Source organism: Paramormyrops kingsleyae, chromosome 20 (assembly GCF_048594095.1).
Source record: "Paramormyrops kingsleyae isolate MSU_618 chromosome 20, PKINGS_0.4, whole genome shotgun sequence".
NCBI lineage: Eukaryota > Metazoa > Chordata > Actinopteri > Osteoglossiformes > Mormyridae > Paramormyrops > Paramormyrops kingsleyae.
The window spans coordinates 4,223,603-4,241,536 of NC_132816.1; the positions used below are offsets into that span (position 1 = coordinate 4,223,603).

Consider the following 17,934-nt stretch of genomic DNA (forward strand, 5'->3'; position numbering starts at 1 on the left):
AGTTGAGTTTGCGATAAGCGATTTTGGGTGAATGTTGGTGAATATTTCACAACACCGTTAAGGATTTATTTCACTTTTTGGGCAACCTTTCTTACCTCGAGCTCTTACGTAGACTGCAAGCGGGGACTCAGGCAGGGGGCGGGGCTTTCTGCCGTCTGACCTGCCCCGCTCATGAATATTAACGAGACGCATGCGTTTCTCCCACCCCCTCCCTGAACTTGCTGTATAGATGGGACAGTTCGTCGCTCGCAGACGGTGCTTTTCTTAGCTCTTGCTGTATTGTTGTATAGCAAACTGGTCAGGGGAAAAAGAGCACGAACAATAATAATAATAGCCGTGGACGGATAAAATAATAAAGGAAAGCCGGCTGTTTTGCATTTGAAACCTGTGCTCTATTGAAAGCAGTGCTCTCCACTCGTGCATGTTTAAATCAGAGGAGTATATTAGAGCCGAGTGTCGGCCAGACTCTTAGTTTCAACGCGAGCAGTAACACGAGAGAGGAGGCATGATTTTGAGACCAAGCTCAGTGCTTGCTGCCTTTTGCTTACATGTTTTTTTATTATGCTTGCGAACCAAGGTACGTAGACAAAAGTGATTTTTGTGTGAAGCGGTCGAGTTATGCATGTTAATGCATGTTAACAGAGTTTCCTGTGTTACTTTATACACGAAAAAGTTTAATTTTTGGAAGTATGTTGGCTGATAGTGACTTTTTTGCTGGCATATTAGATGATTGTTTTGCTGAACTCTTTGAATCGGGCTGCATGCGACTTTATTTTTAGTTTAACTTTTAACTGAAGTTTACTTGAAGTTACTTGTCACGTTTTGCTGCTTTTTTAACTTTATTGGCCGATCCATTATATTTTCTCTGCTGTTTTAAATCCCTGCTTTATGTCCGATTTTTTTTGCCATGTTTCTTGTATGCCTGGATGTAAAATAAAGTGCAGTTCAACGGAATCCTGCCTTTCTTTTTGACAGGTGTCCCTTGCATCGGGTCACTTCGAGCTGCAGATCCTGTCAATGCAGAACGTGAACGGGGAGCTGCAGAATGACCTGTGCTGTGCCGGCGCCCGGAGCGCGGCTGACCGCCGATGCACCAGGGATGAGTGCGATACTTACTTCAAAGTCTGCCTGAAGGAATACCAGTCCAGGGTTTCTGCGGCGGGGCCCTGCAGCTTCGGCACTGGATCTACGCCTGTCATCGGGGGGAATACCTTTTCTTTGAAAACCATCAAGAGTGAAAAATCCCGGATTGTTTTGCCTTTCAGTTTTGCTTGGCCGGTGAGTGGACTTCGCCGCTGTTTGTCTTAAATCGCTTAGTTTGGATGGATCACAATAAAAAATACCAATGCACAAATTTAGTCGCATAAAAGGAACTTTTGTGCATAGTGATTCACTAAAACCTAAAAAGTTACTGTATTCAGAGTTTTTGCGATTATTTTTTAGTACAGTAGCTTTTTAGATGTTTTTTTAAAAACCAGCACACGTGGACCTAGGTGAAGATAACCTTCCGCAATAGCGACGTGATCTCTGACCGACTGACTTTGTTGAAGAGTTGACCCTCGTTGATCAGCAGTATGGGATGTTGACACAAATGGGAAGTCAGATATTAACGCCTTGTCAGACAGCGTGCATTGAATCCTGGTAATGGTAGGGGGTTAAGGTCCGATACTGAGCATATGACAAGTGACCGAAAGGTCGGAGAAGGCTGGCATCTTATGTTTTATTATGCTACTTTTTTCACTAAGCACTTTTATAGGTTCACTCTTGTTTTGTATAGACTTGCTTTAAATTATCAGTAATGCGGGAGGGGCAAAGCAGTATTTCCTGTAAATATTGAACTGGAATTCAAAATAACCTGTTTCGGATCGTCTGTTCTGCTTTCGGCGTGTACGTAGGTGTGTCGGAGTTTTCGGAGTAACGTGCAGATTAGCGGGATGGGAGGAATGTGCGCTAATTTGTCCGATTTGCGGGGCTCGGAGACATTTTCGGAATGTTAAATAGGCATGCAAATTACAGTGCGGTCCGATGATAATATGGAGTAATGGTAATCGAAGTCGGAACACCACCCAATATCTCATTTCAACAAAACTAGTTTATACAAAGCTGGAGAAGCGTTTTTCTGTAAAGTGAAAGCAGAATCTAAATTTTAATTGTGATTCCTTTGACGTTTATAACTGTCGATCTATTATATTCATTTTGTGCTTTTGTAGAACTTCTGGGCTGCATCTACCCAAGAAAGTTGGGCTGGTTAGTGTTTGCTTTCGTTGTCGGTTCAAAATACCTTAGATAACGCGTTGAACAATAGGAAAGGTAGCTAACAATATGATAATGCCGTCTACAGTAGGAAACGTGTTATTGTTTGTTTGTTTGTTTTCTTTATCTAATACTGATACCCCGGGTAAACATGATAATGAAGAAACAGGGACTTCCTCCTGTAAAAAGAGTGTAACAGACAAACAGCATAAAAGTAGTTTATAGAAATGTTACTGTCTTGTAAAGGTTCAGCGAAAAGGGGAGATGTTTGTAGTCACGGTTTAGTCATACGGAACATGATTTGGAGGGTTATCCAAATTTTCACTGTTTGTATGGTGTTTGCGCAACAGTCATATCCGTGTGTCCCCGGTTTGTGGCTGGTATGCTGGCGAATCAATTTCCAAAACCTCCCCGAAGGGCAGCATCGTCATTCACAGTGTGTGAATCTCCACACACCCCGTCAGGCACCTCTTTATAAAATGCAAAAAATGCGGTGATCGTTTGTGATTCCTACGTGACAAATGTTGATTTATTTAATTATTTACGCTGGAGTTTGATGAGTCAATTACGCTCAGAATGGATTAATTTACTATTGGCCTTGGCGGATTAGGGGTTGAAAAGAGGCATTCCTGGTAATCAGAACATATTGTTATGGGCCGTTTCCTTGGTAACCAGTCCTTGCATATAAAATACCCCTCCCCTTTGCTTCTTCCAGATCTACCAATATTCCCATGAAAGGATTTAATTAGACATTGTCATCTTGCATACTTCATTTTTCATCACATTTCTTCCTAGCAATTTTAATCTGTGGGTAGGCGAGAAAATTGTACCAGACCAAAAAAAAAACCTCAACAAATCAGAAATTGGGGGCTTCCAAGAAGAAGAAGTATAACATTTTTTGCACTTATTTATTCGGCTTGACGATATTTCACTTTTGGTTTCACCCATGACTGATGTGCATGGAAGTGAATAGGTTGAAATGACTTGAGGTTTGAATGAGTTGCTAAGTAACGGACTCGCACAGGGAAGGAACTGGACACACATTCAGCGCACTGCACCTGCAAGGCGGCCCAAGAAACCTTGTTTTGGCAACTTCTAGACCTCCTTGCCTTGTTTTCTCTGAAAGAAAGAGTGAATGAAAGCCAGAAAAGACGGACTGTGTGTGTGTGTGTGTGTGTGTGTGTGTGTGTGTGAGGGGGAGGTCGTTTAGGAAACGTGGGGGGTGCTGGTTGCTAGGGACGGTGGGGTTCTCATAAAAGCCAATGAATTGATATTAGGTGGTGACATCGATGAAAAGGGGGGAAGAACAGGGCTTCTCCCCCGAACGTGGGTCTCATTTGGGCTTTGTGCAAACAAGCCATTGTCAGCTCCACCCGGCTGATAGGTGAACACTTCCGAGACATGCCTGTTTATTTTAGATTATTTTTTTGCCCCAGACTGTGAAATCAGTTTTTCTCCAATTTCCTCACTTACACAAGGCGTGTGTTGTAGAGGAGGGGGCTGGATGGGTGGGACATTGGTGATTCTGCAGTGTGGTCTGTTTGGACTGTGTGGTGCAGACCGACTCACTGGTTGACATTGGTTGAGTTGCATGAACTTCATGGGTTAAGGAAGGATATTTCTTTTCATTTGTAGATTTCCAGGGTTTTTTGTTTTGTTTTGTTTTTGATGTCAAGAAGTCACAAAATGGGCATTTATTGGTATGACCTGACATATTTGTCATAGACTGACCTAACTTGCTCAGGGATTCCCCAAGTCTTTGTAATATGTGAGAAAATGTGTAGGGTTTGGTTATTTTAGAAAGGTATACATGGGGGACACATGTTTTGCAAAACAGACACATGTTAACAGTGTTTTGTAAATATAATCAATCAATTAAGCATTAACATCTTACAAAGGGAACCTGACACTGCTTACTGGGAAAATGTAAACAAATATCTATCCAAGCATTTTGATATATGATAAAGTAGCACAGCTACTGCAATGCCAGCACTGGTCACGCTCATAATTCTCAAACGACATTAATTGGTTTCATGGCTGTAAGTGCTGTGCTTCACAGAATGATTAGATGTTGCGGACAGGCTCCAGCCTAATTCGGTGGGTGGTGATGTTGGTTCCATAAAAGTCCAGAGAGGCTTCATTCCCACCCGAAAAAGGAGTTGAAAGGCCTCTTGTTCAGGTGTGGTATTCATGAGGCTGAGTGCTGTGCCTGACTGGACTCCAGGTATTCGATAATTTAGCATCTCAACCTCAGCTAACGGTCGTGTGTAATAAAGCTACCCTAGGGCTCCCCAGCCTGGTACACATCAGTGTGGGGAAGCACCTCCTGTCACCAGAAAGGGGATGGAAAAATTCTCAATGCTTCAGGTCCGCTTTGGACAAACTGGCTTTGCCTCAAAATTTCACGATGCTTCGCGTTTTTCCTGTGACTCTTTATCCTGTTCCTGTCCAGTTTGCCTGCAAGCTGTCGATTCTGGGTTTGTAGAACATTAATGGTGTAAAACCGCCCAGACAGATTCGGTCCCAGCTAATATTGAACCAAACATAATGGTGCATCCGGCTGACTAGAGTGTGGATTACGCGCCATAATGGAGCCTGTCTGGGAATAATAGTTGTATGGCGCGGGCAGTAGGAGGTGACGGCGAACTCAGCACAGATCGGTGATACTTCACATAATGGCAAGCTCAGCAAATGACGTATTCGGATTGCGGTCATTATTTCCTGCACGGTGCCGGCCCGATTCACTCGGTGCATGTGACATGACCCATATTCTCTTTTTTGTGTGCCTCAGAACCATTGTTCCTCCTTACTTAACAATAGGAAGGATCACAGAGGTAAAGTGGGTTACGATACCGGTTTGCATCTCCCAACCACAGTAGGACTTACGGCAGATTCCTTCCAAAGAGAATATTTAACAAAAGATTTGTTGGAATAACTGAGTTTTTTGGATTTTTTTCCCCTGTAAAACATCAGTTCTACTCATTTTGTGGTAGCAGGGGATTAGATCTCAGCTTGTCTTGAATGTAGTGACCCCGGCGCATAGATTAGGAGAGATAAAGACTTATTATCTAGAGTGTCCTTTGTTAAGAGGATGTTGAAGCTTGGTTCCACTCAAGCAGAAATTCCAAATCACCGTCCTCCCCCTCCGCGTCGATGGAGAACCCTTCGGCAATAGCGCCGTTCCTTCTGCCTGCAGAGCTGCCAGCCTCTTAAATTCCTGTGAAAGTGTTCCTCCGCTGACAGGTCGGGTGCTTGGGGGGAACGGCGTCTACAAAAACACAGACAGGATGGCTTCCTTTGATGCACGGGCAGCATGTGGTGAGACTCTGGCAGTTAAGCGCCTTTCAGGGATTCTGTTCCGGCTGCGAGGTCAAGACAGGTGTGTGGCGAAGGCCAACAGTCTCAAGCAGCAGTGAAGGTCCAGGTGACTGATGAGGATGATTCAGGACAATGATGCAGAGACGCTGCTTATGGTGTCGGGGACATTGTGGAATGACAGTGCAGGGAAAACTGGCCTTCCTGTTATGCTTTTAAAATTGTATTTTTATTGAAGCTGAGTGACTGAGAGTCTTAAGTGATAATCCACACTAGATGATTTTATGGTAGCTCTTCATAATTTCAGAATAAGTAAGTATCATGTATAATAATAATAATGATAATAATATTTTTTATAAATGTATTAATTTCTTCTTCTTCTTCTTGTTATTATTATTATTATTATTATTACGGATGTAAGGGTAATGCCTAGCCAGGCCATTACCCCGTTGTCTTGCTGGCATTTTGCTGGTTACGCATTTAGATGGAAGGACGCCTTCTCATGCCCGGACTTGCTGTAGCATCCGCAGTTTTCCCACAGTTAGCTGCGGATGGGAGCCCAGCCTCATTCCGCGGGGCGTGACCGTGACACACACAGGCAGTCTGGCTTCCTTCCCAACCGCGGACGGATGCGCAGGCGTAGCACGGGCACCGGAGAGGGGGGGGCAGGCTCCCCGTGGCACCTGAGGACCGCATACGTCCCCGGCAGACATTTTTGCGGCGTGTGGGCTTGCATAGAAGGGTGGAGATGGTGTTTACAGAGACGCCAGTGTAGGGATCGTTGTCTCCTGCTTGCTACGGAGCTGGGGACCGACGGGTCCGACCGGGAGAAGGTGGGGGGCGTGGGCTGGCCTGGGTGGGGCCGAGGAACTCGGTAAATCCAGGCAGGGCGAGCTAACGCAGGTACAGGCTGTTTGTTTTGATACTTTTCGAGAGGGAGGGGGGCAGGTGAAAAGGTCACCAGGCTGGGGAAGCGGCCCTGGTGGGGCTGTGCCTGGTACGCGGGTGGGGGGGCAGAACTATGCTTTTTTTTTAATGTTTATGAACGTTTAGCAAATTCCTCCGGCTCGTGCCGGTAAGGGTTTGCGCCGCATGTGCGAATGTCGCAAGTAGGTACTACAGCCGCCACTTCCCTCCCCCTCCCCCCAACCAACAACCACACACACTCCACTGGTCCACTGGTCCACTGGTGCAGTGTTCCGCAGATCTCCCCCGCCAGTTAACCCGATACCGGTGAGAGCCACCCTGGTCTTATGATGGACAAAGCATTTCAAAGGGGCGCTGAAATAACGAGGGGAGAAAAATCAAGAGCTTCCAGAGCTTTCAGTGCATAGATGCTGCACTCAAACCAGCGTCCGAATGCCTGACGCCACAGTCTGGCCGGCTGGCAGAGAAACAGCGAGCGGTCAAGCCTGCAGAGGATAATTGGAGATAGGGCTGAAGCATATTTACATTTTGGCTTGTAAATGGGGTGGTGAGGAAAGGAAACCGTGTCAGATTCTGAACTACAACAGCAGTTACCTTTTCTGCCAGCTGTGATGTTTGTGTATGTAGGGATAAAGATCTGCATCTTTTAGGGCCCAACTCTGTCCTCTGTATCTAACTGCTGCTCTTCTGCAGTATAGGAGCTTCTGTCATTGTCTTTAAGTACAGGCTTAAATCTGAAATTTGCTTACAGACGTGGCTTTATATTACATGTCTATCCGTCCATTCATCTTCTGTACCCACTTGTCCTATGCAGGGCGGCAGGGGTCCGCGGCCTGTCCCGGTGCACAATTTATATTAAATGTATTTTGCAATAGTTTGATTCAGGTTTTGTTTTCGTCTGAAGTCCTGTAGTAATTGATACATAGAAAACAAAGTTTATTACCGTATTTCCTGTATTTAAAGAGCCTGCTTTTCTCCCCTGTGATGCAAAGCCATGGTTCAGTAGATTAATGGGTGCCGGTGATGAGGACTGATGTCCCACCAGTATCTCCTTGTGCATCCAGGGTGTCAGAGGAGACCTTTAAGATAATGTTATGTCTGGTATTTCTTAGCTGGGGAGGCTCACATTCAGTCAGCATATGGTGTTGTGACGAATCAGTGTGTAGTTCTGATGAAAAAGAATTTGTCAGAGTATGAAATTCTTCCTTGTTTTTCTGCAGTAATGATCCGTGCTTCTCTTGTGTTTTGCAGAGGTCGTACACCTTGATTGTGGAGGCCCTGGACTTCAACAACAACACCAACACAGGCAGTGAGTACCGGCTCTTTCTTTGGAATGTTAAACAGTCCTTAATTACTGTCATTCTTTTAAAATTAACATTGAATAGTTGAGTCGGTACCGGAAGCTGGTGACTCCGCACTTTCGGGTCAGGTGCGAGTCGAGAGCTTTTTTGGCAGCGTTCTCAACCACGGGAGCAGAACTGAGATTACAATTCCCGTCAAAAATGCCACAAAATCGCTCCCAACAGGTGGCCCTGTCAATGCAGAAGGGGGTACATACTGCTTTGCAGGATGGGAGGTGGTTTTGTGGCGGGTGGTGGGGGGCTGGCTTACACAGTTATGAAAATGTTTTCATAAGCTTGACGGCCCGTGACAGGTGTGTCTCGGTCAGGCTGAGCCTGGAAGCGCTGGGCCCAGACTCCACGTCCACCCGCTCCTCGCTGGGCGTCACTTTCTGCCCACTGCACCAGGGCAGCATGCGGGGTGGGAGTGGGGATTCACTGTGGATTCATCGAGGCCGGTTCTCACCACAGCGAAATGAGGCAGCTGCAGAGACTGCCTTTGCTCTCAAAAGTCAAAGCCGCACTCTGCTGGGGTGCAATGAGTCTCTAAAACCTCCTGTGATATATTAGGTGCCCGACTACAGTCGTACCATTGAGCATCAATCGGGAAACCTCGGTTGTTGACCAAGAGCAATTCTGATTGGTCCATTTCCTTCACCGTCATTGCCTGGTGATGAATTTGTGATTGAATGAGAATAAACAGCGAAGGACTCTGGGCGCTACCAATATCATGTAGCGCGGGGCGGAAACGCAGAGGCGTGGCGGTTGGCGTGATGCCACACAGAAGCCTCGGCGACCTCATCTGTGTGAAATGTGGCCGCTTGCCGCCGTTTTGACCTTTGCCCTTTTGCTGATGGCCAATGAAAGCAAGGCACCCACTACCCCCCCCCCCCCACCACCTTCCTACATGGGCCACTGTGGTAGAATGTAGAGGTTGGACTGGGGGAGGGTCGGGAGTGGTGGGGTGGGGGGGGGCAGTAGATGGTGTCAGTCCAACATGGCTGAGCAGATCTGAGCTCGCAAGACCTCCGTTTGCTAAGGACCTCAGCGTCTGCCCAAGCAGAAAAGCTCATTAAAGCACCTCTGAATCTTCCGCCACTCCCCGCTTCATCACTGCTCCCAACATTAACCTTATCCGCCTTCGGGGGGGTGGCTGTGGGAATGGCATTACAGCTCTTGGGTCCCCCCCCCCCCCCCCCCCCCGGGACGTGAGGTAACCCATGCCATGAGTGAGACACAGTGTCCTGAAAGGCTAATAACACTTATTACAATGCAGGATGATATTTACAGCCTCTCCTTAATGCTTTAATGTCTCCACAGGGCATTCGGGTAACAGCAGTATGTAAATCTATCCATTTAAATATTTTTTTTCCATCACCTTGCAGGAAATTAATACCTCTCTGAAGGCATTCATAAATTGCGCCATGATGAGATGAATTAGACGAGCTTATTATTACACTGAACCGCAGGGATAATGCACATGAAGATTATTATGATAACAGGAACTCCTGCAAACGTTGCTAGACTACAGAGCGTGTGGGTTATAAGTCACATATACTGTACAAATACCTGGTTTGAAGGTTTTTCCTGTACTTCCCTCTTTAATGCCTTTAACCCTTATAAATGCGTAAATGAGGTTATTATTGTGTATTCAATGACTTTCATTTTTATTTTATTATCCCTCATTATTATTATTATTATTATTATTATTATTATTATTATTAACCCTTGAATCGTTGAATTATACACCTGCTGTATCTTAACTTAGGAATTTTTTTTTTTTATAATTTTATTGAATTATGTTAAACTAGTGTAAAAAAACATACAGATTTAATGGTGTATGATAGCTGGGGACTTTTACTTTTTATTGAATAATGCGGACGCTGTATGCTAGCTGGGGACTTTTACTTTTTATTGAATAATGCGGACGCTGTATGCTAGCTGGGGACTTTTACTTTTTATTGAATAATGCGGACGCTGTATGCTAGCTGGGGACTTTTACTTTTTATTGAATAATGCGGACGCTGTATGCTAGCTGGGGACTTTTACTTTTTATTGAATAATGCGGACGCTGTATGCTAGCTGGGGACTTTTACTTTTTATTGAATAATGCGGACGCTGTATGCTAGCTGGGGACTTTTACTTTTTATTGAATAATGCGGACGCTGTATGCTAGCTGGGGACTTTTACTTTTTATTGAATAATGCGGACGCTGTATGCTAGCTGGGGACTTGAGTGATATTCGGACCTCAGCGGCCGGATGGCAATGTTTGTATCCTCAGGTGTGACGGGGGAGCTTATCGAAAAGGCGGTCCATTCGGGTATGATCAACCCGACGCGCCAGTGGCAGACACACAAGCACAACGGCGCCGTGGCCCAGTTCGAGTACCAGATCCGGGTCACCTGTGACGAGCACTACTATGGATTCGGCTGCAACAAGTTCTGCCGCCCGCGGGACGAGTTCTTTGGACATTACACCTGCGACCACAACGGCAACAAGACCTGCCTGGAGGGCTGGTCCGGACCCGAGTGCAACATAGGTATTGAGCGTGTCAGGAGTTAGCATTCTGCAGTGTGTAGCGATGGCTGTCATCCATGTTTGGGTGAAAATATCCAGGCATATGCGGGAATCATCTGAAAAAAATAAAATGTGTGCAAAGCACTCTGGGTAGGCGGGCTTGATAAGCGATGGAAATGTGTGATAAGCTGTGGAAGTGATAGGAGCAGGATCGCAGTGAAGTGCAGTGAAGTGCAGAGATGCCAGGATTTCGGGAGCTCCCTGGATAAGCTGCCTTCCCCGCTCCCTGATTCCTGCGCTCACTGCGACAGCAGATTCTGCCCTCGCTGCCTCCTCGCTGCCTGTTTGTCGTGGGCTGAATCGGAGGATTTGCTGCTGAGAGGCGTCACCTGCCACCAGTTTGCTTCCAGCAGGACCAGAGCAGAGCTCAGATCAGTCTTGGATTTTGTAGGATTACTGGCCTGGTAGAAGATTAGAACATTCCCACGAGTAAGGGGGGGAGAAGGTCTGCGGGGAGGGGGGCTGTTTTGGGGTCTGGAAATTGACATCATACTGATCCGTTCTCTCTCTCTCTCTCTCTCTCTCTCTCTCCCTCTCTCTGTCACACTCTCTCTCTCCCAGCGATCTGCCGGCAGGGCTGCAGCGTAGAACATGGATCCTGCAAAATTCCTGGAGAGTGCAAGTAAAGACCTTTCCTTTGCGCTTTCTTTTGGCGGGGGGGGGGGGGTCTATTGCAGGAAACTTTCCTGAAGGTTTTAGTTTCATGCGTAAGCAAACAAGATGTCGGCATCTTTTTGCACCCACTGACCAGTTAGCATCTTTTTGCACCCACTGACCAGTTAGCATCTTTTTGCACCCACTGACCAGTTAGCATCTTTTTGCACCCACTGACCTTTTAAAAACAGCAACAAATGATTTATAAGGGAGCCTTCATTTGTTATCGGATTTCGCTCGCCAAACAGCAGTGGGACACCAAAGGTGAGAGAGGTGCACCCCCCCCCCCCCCCGGGGCTCCGATTATGTGGCCGATAGCCATTGGGGGCCGCAATCCTGCACACGCCCCCCTCCCACTCCAAAGCAGGGCCCGGGGAAGCTGGAGAGCAGGATTACTACAGGGGCCCCCGCACACCAGGCCCCTGGGTGTTGAGAGCTTAATGGCGAGTTTGGAATCTTATCAGAAGACACTGATGAATTCAAGAGTCCCCCCCCCACCACCCAAATTCTGGCCACACTTTGATGTTACTCCTCTCCTGGCCAGGAAACAATGAAAAGCAGACCTCTCAGGCCCGGCCATCCAGGATCAGGCTGGGAGGGAGCGGCTCAGAGCAGCAGGGCGTCCCAAGTCTTTGAGTCCATTCATGGTTCAGAAGATCTGCTGAGATGTTTTTTTTTTTTTTTTTTTTTAGTTTTTTTTTTCCGGTTTATTGAGAGGCCGGAGTGGCCACTTCACATTAACGTGAAGGTTGAATCGGACAGGCGTGGGTGCTGTGGTAGTCTTGTGCAGTATGGTCTGTCGTGGGGGGGGGGTCTGTTTAGGAGCCCTCCAGTTCTCACTTGGGGTTCTCAGGTACTGAAGTGGTTTTCTACAATGTGCAGGGACCACAAAGCCTCCCACAGCTAATCTTGCACTAACTGAATCCCCCCCCTAATTCGAGACTCAAATGGTGCGGCCTTTGGTCAGCAGGGCCCACGGAAGGTACTATGTCACCAGCCCGTAGGGGGGAAGGCCTGCTCTTGATCAGCCTCCTCCCTCAGACAAGACGGGAGCTGCGTATGAGTCACGGGCTCCTTGAAGGAACGCTGCCGTCCGATTTCACCCCATGAGAAAGAAAAGCAAAGAAAAACACTGACGTGCTTAGAGAAGGAGCCTGTCCTGCCTGTTTTCTAGAAGGCTCCGTTTTATGTTCTGCTCTTGGTCACGATCCATGTGCACTGTCTTTGTCTGTGTGACGCCGCACATCAGCTGCGGGGCCGGGTCATGCGTCAGGGTGTAGGTCTGCATTTGGATCCCACGATGTTACTGAAATACACAAACGAGGGAAATGGCCGGCTGGGTGCTGCTGCTCTGTATCATGTAACAAAAAATGAAAAAAGAAACACACGCCTGCAGTTTTTTGTTTGTAATGTGAAACCTTGTGTAGCCAATATTGTGATATGCAGTGATTTATTTCCAGTTTATCCAGTTCATTCTGGTTTTTGCCTGACTGGCTGATGATGGTAGGTGACCCTGTTGCTGCTCTGCATCCAGGTGCCTGTATGGCTGGCAGGGGGAATATTGCGACAAGTGCATCCCGCACCCAGGCTGCGTGCATGGTACCTGCGTGGAGCCCTGGCAGTGCCTCTGCGACACCAACTGGGGAGGCCAGCTCTGTGACAAAGGTAACAGCACACCAGCGCCGCCCTGCTGGCCAGGACCTGTGCTGTGGCTTGCCCATCTCATTTCCACTCCCCGTCTCATGCTAGATCTGAACTACTGTGGCACCTACCAGCCCTGTCTGAACGGTGGGACTTGCAGCAACACAGGACCCGACAAATACCAATGTTCCTGTCCCGAGGGCTACTCCGGAATCAACTGTGAGAGGGGTACGTACCCTCACCCTTAAGGAACTCCAGTACCGAGCACCGTGGTTTGGGAGGCGATTGTGGTCTTACCACTAAAACCCCCACAGTAATATTATTATATTTGTTATTTAACCTTTATTTAACCAGGCAAGTTATTAAGAACAGTTTCTATTTACAGTGGCCTCTAAAATGTTTGTATGGAAAGACTGAGATCCCTCTTATAATGAAAAACCTCTAACTGCACTTCACTTACGTGCCGTTCATCTGCATGGCTTGGACTCTGTGGGATTTCAGACACGCCAAAATGGACTAGTCTGACACCTCTGCAGTAAACATCGTCTTACACCTCATAGTGAATCGCTTCATTAAAGTGAAGTCAGATTTATTCTCATCTACCTTTTATGCATGCAAATAAAAATATATATTGTAACCGTAAGCCTTCAGATCGCTGTAGACCCTTTTTAAATGTACGTTTAAATAAAAAGCATTGTGAAATGATGGATCTGTGTGTTATTATGGACTGTTTGTTACCTCTGAGAAAAGAAGCAAGGCCAGAAGACCAAATTAACTAATCTAATCTAATACAGATTTTTGGCCTGGATTAAATGGTTCAGTTCAGAGACTTTCAGTGCACTGAGATGTTCATGTAAAATCTCTGGGACCTCTAAGGTTCTCCTTTGCCCTTAGATGATGTAAATTTCAGGAGGGGGGAGAGGTAATTCATTCTTTTGATTACAAATAGGGGTGGATTGAACTGGATTTATGCATGAAAAATTCCCTCAACTCAAATCTGTTGATGTTCTGGTTACTTTGACTGCACTGTCTGAAGCTGAAAGATGTTGTTGTGCTGCTTATGAATCTGGGGTCAGCCTGCCTGTTTTTAGCAGGAATACCTCTGATTACCACTGAAAGGTTTATTGCACGACCATTAGGGGCGGCTGCACCCCCCCCCCCTCAAAGCAGAGACGCAAGGTATAACAGAAGATGAAGGCCCACTGTCAGTGTCGTAGTGCGATAGGGAGCCCACCCATGTCTCATCACCCCCCCAATCCCCCCAGCCTCCGTGTTCACCCTACCTCCCTTCTTGGCTTAACCGGTAGCTTCAGACTGAGCGACTGGGCCAAAAGAATTTGGATAATTTATTAATGTTCAAGGGAATTTGTCTTGACTTGAGAGTGATGTTCCTTGATCCACACCCTCCCTCCCACCGGAGGCATTGGATGAAAGTCGTGGTGGTCATGGTGCGTTGGTCAGGTCAGCTTAGCGTAAAGGACAACTTCCTGCCCACATGCGACGCCGCGCAGGAAAAATGCAAGCTGCGCCTAGAGCTTTATCGCATTTGTGGCGCATCTGTTCCCCTGCATGCACTCTTGAGGTGATCTGTGTGGTCCCAGATGGAAAGGGGGTGGCTGGGGTCGGTCACAGGTGGCAGAGCCATGAGACGGATGGGAGAAGTCGTCCGTCCCCCCCACCGTATCTGGGACCGCTGTCATGTGCTGGTCGTTTAAACCTCGGGTTTTGCTTCGTCTCTGCAGCAGAACACGCCTGCATGTCTGATCCCTGCTCCAATGGAGGAATATGCAAGGAGACAAGCCAGGGGTTCGAGTGCCATTGTGCGCCAGGGTGGAGCGGACCCTCCTGCCTAATCAGTAAGACACACACACACACACACATACACACATACCCACACCCATCTTTGAAGGTCCTCACAGCGTTGGTGACTCTTGTTCCTCTTTTTCAGACATCGACGACTGTAACCCGAATCCCTGTGATCAAGCAGGCACCTGCCATGACCTGATCAACGGGTTCAAGTGCAGCTGCCCCCCTCAGTGGACGGGCAAGACCTGCCGGATTGGTGAGTCAGCCGTAGACGTGCATTTGTAAAAAAAAAAAATCGGGGCAAGGGGGCTGGTGTGACCCCCGACGAGGATGTGTGTGTAGTTATTAGCCCCGATGGCAAGGGAAGAAAAGGACCCCCCCCCCCTTTTGGTGTCGACCCGCAGCAGCCTGGGGGGGCTTGGCTGTCATACTAAGGGGGGGGCAGCGGAGGAGATTGGAATGAGCCGCTTTTTAAATGCTGGGCGAGAGCATTTGGGGGCCAGGGCCAGAGCCCCCGGGCTCATTAGGGACGCCCCACTGGCCTCATTCACTGGAATCCAGGAAAAGTCCCCCCACAGCCCCCCCCCCCCCCACGCGCCATTGTCTCAGGCTGTGGGCGGCTTGTCGGGGCGTGTTTGTTTTTGATTGAAGCACAAATGGCTCCTCTCCACGGCAACCGACCCTGTTCAGTCTGAATTTGAACCAGTGCGCTGTGGGTCGGGCTCTTGGGGGCCACATGAGGCACATTCCAGCCCGACCCCCCCGACCCCTGAGCCGTGATCCGCCCCGGAGCCTTTGCAGAGCGATCCCCCAGCGGCGCGTCCGGCCCGTCGCTCCTCAGCCGTCTGAACGCTGTCTTCCATCTCATTAAGATGCCAACGAGTGCGACGGCCGGCCCTGCGTGAACGCCAACTCCTGCCGCAACCTCATCGGAGGATACTTCTGCGAATGTAACCTGGGCTGGACAGGACAGAACTGCGATATCAGTGAGTTGGCGCTGACCCTCCCTCTGCTCGCCGCTTCAGCACCGACATGTTTCTCAGACATGATACTCCAGCCTCATCCCCGGCTGAAGCCCAGCATGGCCATCCAGTGACATGCGTTGGTCATAATACCATTTATTTTCATTAATAAAACACAGAAAAGAAGCTGTGTATTTTTAGTCACGTCAGGTTTGCATGTTACATTTAATATATAAAAATATTGATTTTCGTGTGATGTGGCTGATTTTGTGCCGTCTTGTAATCATCTCCGCAGACATTAATGACTGTCAGGCACAGTGTCAGAATGGGGCAACTTGCACGGTAAGCTGCGCTCCACTCCTGCCTCATCAAAACTTGCAGCTCTTTTTAAATTTAATGACTATATACATCCCTACATCCTCTAACTACTTGTCCTGGTTAAGGTTGTGTGTAGTTGGCACCTATCCTAAACAGCGTAGGGCACCAGGCTAGGGTACACCCTTGATGGGATGTTTATAACTATATATAATTTGTAAACATACACAAACCGGTGAAGCTTAACCTCCTACCAACCATGTCACCCAACTGGTTAGTAAGTTCTTTATAGCTTTTTAATTATATTGCTTTTGTATTTATCTTTTCCAGGATCTGGTTAACGGTTACCAGTGTATCTGTCTGCCTGGATATGAAGGGGAACACTGTGAGAAAGACATCGACGAGTGCGCCAGCGCCCCCTGCCTGAACGGAGGCCAGTGCCAAGACGAGGTCAACGGCTTCCAGTGCCTCTGCCTAACCGGTTACTCTGGCAACCTCTGTCAGGTGGGCGTCGCCACCCGCCTTCCTGACTCACCGTGTTCTACCCCTTATTGCCCCCCCCCCCCTTTCATTTGAATAGTACGATAAATGCCCTGGTAATATAAAACCGGAACGTTGTTGTGCTGCTACATCTCAGTGTCCTTTTCTGAATTACATCGGGGTTGCTGCTGTTTTCCGTGTTAACTGTGTTTGTTTATTAAGTCTTTGGTTTCACTCGATGGCGTAACACGCTGTCATGCTCCTTTCCGCCGTTATTAAGTTTTAACGCTGTCCCCCCCAGTTGGACATCGATTACTGCGCTCCAAACCCCTGTCAAAACAGCGCTCAGTGCTTCAACCTGGCCACCGACTACTTCTGCAAATGCCCAGAAGATTACGAGGGCAAGAACTGCTCCCACCTGAAGGACCACTGCCGTACGACGCCCTGCCAGGGTGAGCCTTTGCTTCTGTTCATTTTTTAAGAGGGAAATTTACTTTTTTTGCGGTAAAGAATCCACTGATGAAAGGTGTCCCCGGCTGCGCCTGGTCACATGGTGCGGCGTTAAAGGCTGCATTTGGCTACCCCTTTTAGGCCCGCTAGACCTTGCTGTTAAAGACTTCGAGGTGTAGGTCTCCCTGTAAAAAATGACACCCCCACCCTTCTTAAAAGCATCCCACCTCATACCCTCCTCCACTACATCCCTAATGACACCCCCCCACAACCCCCATCTATGTCATGAATTTTTCCAAAAAAAAAACCCTGGCGAGCCCCTCAGCCCTCCATGTATCCCCCCCCGCCCACCCCCCAGTGAATCTTTGTAGGATTTTCTTTTCGTGTGCCGTGGGACACAGAATGGAGGTCAGACCAACCACAGAGCCTGATAACGACAGCACTCCCCCCCCCACCCCAGCTGATGGTTAATGTTTATGGGGGTGGCTCTCCCCACCCCTATCCCATCACCCCCCCCCCTTTCTACATTAGGCAGCAGGCAGAAAAGCAAGGTCTGAGACAAACAGAGCAGACCTCCAGGCCCTCCATGCTTTTGAGCCCCTTCAGCTGGAAACTGACTTTTTTTTTATATTCTCGCCTTTCATATTGTTTATTTTGGCCTCCCTCGGGAAGAGGGGGTGTCCACATCCCGTCTGTGGGGGTATCGGCCACGATCTGAGCCCACAAAAATCTGTGTGTCTGTGTGTCTCACGCCGCAGTGATCGACAGCTGCACGGTGGCCGTGGCGTCCAACAGCACCCCGGGGGGGGTGCGCTACATCTCCTCCAACGTGTGCGGCCCCCACGGACGCTGCCGCAGCCAGCCTGGGGGCCAGTTCAGCTGCGAGTGCTTGGAGGGCTTCACCGGCACCTACTGCCACGAAAGTAAGAAGCTGGGGGTGCGAGCGCCAGTGTAGGGAGGGGGGGTCGGATTTCATCCAAATCACACTATATACAGGCAGCCTGAGGTAGAGAAACACTCAGATATTCAGAACCATGTGAACTGTCATGTGCCTGAAGTCTTTTAAAGGTTAGATCACTATGGCTATGGCGCTGTCTTACACGTATATTAGGGATATACCTGTATATATATATACACACCTCTTTTGTTAAGTATTCCAAGTATGTAATAGATATTCCGAATGTGTCATGGATATTTCAGGTGCGTTAGAGAT

General features: G+C 48.0%; 1 protein-coding gene across 2 annotated transcripts in view; it reads left to right on the forward strand.

Annotated features, from left to right (window-relative positions):
- Positions 1–200: 200 nt before the first annotated feature.
- The window catches only part of LOC111838096 (protein jagged-1b-like), a 30,051-nt gene continuing 12,317 nt past the window's right edge, over positions 201–17,934 (forward strand). Inside the window, exons 1-14 of one of the 2 annotated variants that reach the window (XM_023800702.2) lie at positions 201–577; positions 976–1,278; positions 7,747–7,804; positions 10,118–10,375; positions 10,975–11,035; positions 12,602–12,732; positions 12,817–12,936; positions 14,451–14,564; positions 14,657–14,770; positions 15,387–15,500; positions 15,772–15,818; positions 16,122–16,295; positions 16,573–16,723; positions 17,480–17,644. In XM_023800702.2, coding sequence (XP_023656470.1) covers positions 506–577; positions 976–1,278; positions 7,747–7,804; positions 10,118–10,375; positions 10,975–11,035; positions 12,602–12,732; positions 12,817–12,936; positions 14,451–14,564; positions 14,657–14,770; positions 15,387–15,500; positions 15,772–15,818; positions 16,122–16,295; positions 16,573–16,723; positions 17,480–17,644 — 1,882 coding nt within the window. In that variant the 5' untranslated portion in view covers positions 201–505. The remainder of the gene's footprint in view (positions 578–975; positions 1,279–7,746; positions 7,805–10,117; positions 10,376–10,974; positions 11,036–12,601; positions 12,733–12,816; positions 12,937–14,450; positions 14,565–14,656; positions 14,771–15,386; positions 15,501–15,771; positions 15,819–16,121; positions 16,296–16,572; positions 16,724–17,479; positions 17,645–17,934) is intronic. The other variant, XM_023800703.2, reaches the window with a different exon arrangement.